Raw genomic sequence first — 5,176 nt, forward strand, 5'->3', positions numbered from 1 at the left:
TTTATGTTAGGCATGGTATTTTATACAAGGATCCCATCAAGGAACTTATAGTAGTACCATCGCTGATGGAAGACGAAATCATAAGAATTGCACACAAGCAAGGGCATTTCTCAGCAAAACGAACTCAAGAAGCAATCGAGAAGACATTCTATATTCCGCAGCTATCGTCAAAAGTGCCAAAAATTGTAAAAAGTTGCGTAGAATGCATAATATCTGAGAGCAAATCAGGCAAGAAAGAAGGGTTTTTGGCACCAATTGACAAAGAAGACAAGCCCTTAGGCACGTACCATGTGGATCATGTCGGTCCAATAGAACAGACAAGTAAAAACTATAACTATATTCTAGTGATAGTCGATGCGTTTTCAAAATTTGTTTGGCTCTATCCAACAAAAAATACCACCGCAGAAGGAGTTGTAGATCGACTAAGACGGCAGGCAGCAGTGTTTGGAAATCCTAAGCGCATAATATCAGATAGGGGTGCAGCTTTCGTTTCAAACCTGTTCAAGGAGTACTGTGAAACAGAAGGTATACAGCATCTTACGATAGCTACAGGAGTTCCAAGAGGAAACGGCCAGGTAGAACGTATACACAAAATCGTAATACCAATGTTGTCTAAACTATGTCGTGAAAATCCTTGTAGCTGGTATAAGCATATTGATATCGTTCAACAAACAATCAACAGTACGCCGCCAAGAAGCACTAAAGTTTCACCGTTTAGATTGTTGACTGGTGTGGAGATGAAACTTAAAAGAATATCGGACTTGCAAGAACTATTAGAAGAAGCTGCTATAGAGGAGCTAAGTAACGAAAGAGAAGAAGTTCGTAAAGAAGCGCGGCAAAATATAGCAAAAATACAGCAGGAAAACCGAAAATCTTTTAATAAACATCGCAAAAAAGAGTCCAATTATAAAATAAACGAACTTGTAGCCATTAAGAGAACACAGTATGGTACTGGTTTAAAATTGAAACCTAAATTCTTTGGTCCATATAAAATAGTAAAGATTCAAAACCATGGTAGATATGACGTAGAAAAGGTAGGCGACCACGAAGGTCCAGGGAAAACTACAACTGTAGCAGAATACATGAAAAAATGGGAGCCAAATGCTAATTTAACAGAAGAGTCGTCATTCGGGTCGAATGAAGAGTCAGGATGGCCGAGTGTAGGAGTTGGAAACAGAACTAGGAGTGGTCGAACTTACAATCAGTTAAATTAAACAGGCGAGTATAATGTTGGCATTATACTCATTTGGTAATATAAAATCACTTATCATATGCAACCCTGCTATGGATATTTAATCAACGATAGATTTATCGATAAAAATACAAGAAGGAGAAGCTCAGTTGTAAGCTAGAAGAGTCAATGAAAAGATGTGTTCGCTGTTGCTCGTTGTCTTTGAAATACATGTCGGAAAATGTACAATAATCATAAGTTTACGCTTGTTCACCAATTTCTCTAAATAAAATAATATGAACACAAAGAACTCAAGTGCTTGTGAAGGCCATCGAATGGTCATCCCTACATTAATTGCCAATCAAATGAAAATATTTGGAAAATGCTCGTATATTGATCGTGAATGTTTTCGCATAGCGTCTCGTGTTCGTGCTCGTGCGTGAATACGGCACGCGACACGCTCATCTCTAGTGTTGATATTTTTTCTGTGTGTGGGTGTGTGTGTGTGTGTGTGTTAACCTTTGGTTATGGTTGGCATTACAGGACCTTGGGCGCAACTGAATTGACAATTATGTGTAAGCCTTTTTGTGAGGGTGTAGGTGTTAGTAGGCGTGTGTTGGCTTGTGTGTATATGTTAAAGGCTTACAAACTAAAAACCGTCTCATAGTTGAAGAGGCAACAACAAAATACCACAGTTAAATATAGAAGTTGGAGAATTTTCAAAAATTGTCATCTGTTTAGTTTTGTTTTGCCTGCAAATGTCGCTAAGTGCAGGGGATATCGATGGCATCATTGCGCAACTGTCCAATCTGAAGGGCGAATATTCCCAGCTGAGCGCGGAGATGATCAGCGTGTTGTGCGACCAGGCACGCGTTGAGTTCAGGAAGCGACCGATGCTGCTGCAGCTGGAGGCGCCGGTGAACGTGGTGGGGGATCTGCACGGCCAGTTTGAGGATCTGTTGCGCATATTCGAAGCATGCGGCTATCCGCCGAAGAGAAGCTATCTCTTTCTGGGCGATTATGTGGATCGCGGCAAACAATCGCTGGAAACGATCAGCCTGCTGTTCGCCTACAAGGTGCGCTATCCGGAGCAGATGCATTTGCTGCGCGGCAATCACGAGTGCGCAAGCATCAACAAGATCTATGGTGAGGCCAAGATCTACGCAGACATATGATTGCATATATGTATTTATATGCAACTCCCTCAGGCTTCTATGATGAGATGAAGCGACGTCATAGCGTCAAGCTCTGGCGCTGCTTTGTGGATTGCTTCAACAATATGCCGGTGGCCGCCGTTGTTGCTGATCGCATCTTCTGCTGCCACGGCGGATTGTCGCCCCATTTGGATAGCGTGCAGCAGATATGCGATTTGCCGCGACCCACAGATGTGCCGGACTCGGGCCTGCTCTGCGATCTGCTCTGGGCCGATCTCAATCATAGCAGCCACGGCTGGGGCACGAATGAGCGTGGCGTCAGCATCACCTACTCGGACGATATTGTGCGCGAGTTTCTCAATCGGCACGATTTCGATTTGATTTGTCGCGCCCACGAGGTGGTCGAGGACGGCTACGAGTTCTTTGGCCATCGGCGGCTGGTCACCATATTCTCCGCCCCAAATTATTGTGGTCAAATGAACAATTCGGGTGCTGTTCTCAAGATAAGCAAGAATCTGAAATGTTCATTTACCATTATCAAGCCCACGGAACTCTTTGAGTATACCAAGCCGGCGCCCAAGGTGATCTACACCAACTGCTGAAGCAGCTGTCTCTACGATTTCCTTTCACCTCGCTTTGTTTAATTGTGCAACTGTCGCAAGTCAAGTTCTGAAATCAAAGCATTTGGAATCAGTCAACATGCCGACATATTTGACATGCATATGGGTTGGGGGTGGGCTTCGTTTGGCAGTCGTGCAGGTACAGTTCGCAACCTGTGCAGAGGTCAATAGCTTGAGCCTGTTGAACCCGGCCCTTGCGCCACATGTCAACGCCAGCTGACGGCCTCTCGAACTTTTACAGGCGTCTCTTCATGTTTCGACGTATTTCATTTGCAACTTATTTCATTTTGTTTTTGATGCTGTTGCTGCAAGGTATGTCCATTTGAACGGTCAATATGTAACGCATTTGCAGAATGGATAAGCCCTGGATCCATATTTTTATTGCAGCTACCTTCGATATGTCTCATCTCAAATAAAGTAAATAGGTATTGGGCATTTTTTAAGATTTATTCCAAATTTATATATGTTTAATAATGATTCTGATACTATATATATATTTTCATTTTTGTAATATTAATTTTATTTCTTTGATTATAATATAAACATTTATTATCTCAATGATTCGAACTGAGTTAGATTAATTAATAATTATTAATTTAATAACTTTAGAAATATTAATATGAAGTATTAAGAAGTATTATTATTGATATGATTATTATTACTATTATCAATCTTAATATTATTATTGATAAGACTTTTATTATTGTTCACAGTAATTTTTCATCTTTTTCATATGACTATAACCTACAATCCTTATACCTTATGGCTTATAAGGGTACTTCAAATTTGGCATCCCTTAGACATGTTCCATTTCAGTATATTCATTTTTTCCACTTTGCTTTTCTTGGCCTGCCTTTTGGCGTTTTAGCCATGTGCTCAGTGGAATGAATTTTACATGGCGCTCAACATTGACTCTTGAAGTTGATTTGCTGCAAATGAGCGCTGATGTTGCTGCCACACTTTGTTGCAGTCTTCGAGCTGCTAAAAGTCGCCTGACAGTTGCCAGGCTCACAGATGTTCATGCCTGTAACTGCTTGCGCGGCAGGCAACAGTGCGGCAACAGGGGGGAGACAGAGGGCAGGGGTCTAAGTTTGGATTTGGTTTCTGTGCGCAGTGTTGCATACAAAAGTATTTCGTGTGGAGTCTGTTGCTTGCCGCACGCTCGAATAATTTAATACTCTACATGCCAGTTCCGACTAGTTGCCAAGCAAGGCCAAAGCCAAAAGCTACCATATTCATTGGCCGAAATGTCTATATATATATTTAAGAATATATATATACATATGTGTGTGCACATTTGGCATGCACTGTGTGTGCCATTTGACTGCAATTTAATGCGCTCGCAAAGGCAGCTTCTTGAAATTTTGTTGCTGCTGCTGCTGCTTTATGTTTGCAAAATGACAAATCACATTTATTTATTTTGTACCTAAACACACACACACACACACACACAGACACACATACATAGACACATGCTGTGTGTGTGTCATGCCAACTGTCTGGCTATAGTTGAGCCACCTTCCGTTCGGTCTCAGAGTCCTCGAAGCTAAAGGCTCTGCGAATGATTATTTTGACACGTGACTCAATGATTCGAGCATTAAGTGAGTTTCTTCTCGGTTGTGAAATCGATTTGTTATGCAACAGTTCCTAAGAAACCATTTGATATGCTTGAGCAACCGTTTGATAAAAGCATTCAAAATGTTTAACTTTAAGTTTTCGGAAAAAAAGAGCAAAAATATACTCTTTAGTCATTGAAAGCCTCGGGCTTTGAAAAATTAACCAGAAAATTACATTTGGCATTGTTTTAATCGTAAAGATTCTAGGTTCTAGAAGCAGATTGTAGTATGCTCCTTCGGAAGATCTCATAAAGCTGTCAGTGTTGTAAAACCAATCAAATAATAGTAAGCTATCAGTGTTGTAAAACCACGCAAATAAAAGTGTTGGAAGCGGATATTATGTATCTTTTTATATTCACATTTTTACAAATGATTGATAAATATCCCAAAAGAAAACATTCGAGAAACATATTATCTACCGTTATAATCCATATCAGCTTTATAGTATCTGATCTATTCACATCCAATTAACTCCGAAAAATGTTTAGACTGTAGCTAAAGGAAAGAAATTATATTAATGCTTATCTTAGATGGATGGATCGACTTTGTTGACTCTCTTCATAATCTGTCTTGCAAATTCCAACTCTTCGCTTACCAAGACGATTCTAAAGGAAG

General features: G+C 40.4%; 1 protein-coding gene across 1 annotated transcript; it reads left to right on the forward strand.

Moving 5' to 3' along the window:
• The first annotated feature begins 1,809 nt into the window (after positions 1-1,809).
• On the forward strand, positions 1,810-3,023 carry PpY-55A (Protein phosphatase Y at 55A). The gene is made up of 2 exons (XM_002050416.4): positions 1,810-2,317; positions 2,380-3,023. The coding sequence occupies exons 1-2, from the start codon at positions 1,930-1,932 to the stop codon at positions 2,925-2,927; spliced, it is 936 nt and encodes a 311-aa protein (XP_002050452.1). The 5' UTR covers positions 1,810-1,929; the 3' UTR covers positions 2,928-3,023.
• Positions 3,024-5,176: the final 2,153 nt, after the last annotated feature.

This window comes from Drosophila virilis, chromosome 5, assembly GCF_030788295.1.
Source record: "Drosophila virilis strain 15010-1051.87 chromosome 5, Dvir_AGI_RSII-ME, whole genome shotgun sequence".
Classification (NCBI taxonomy): Eukaryota; Metazoa; Arthropoda; class Insecta; order Diptera; family Drosophilidae; genus Drosophila; species Drosophila virilis.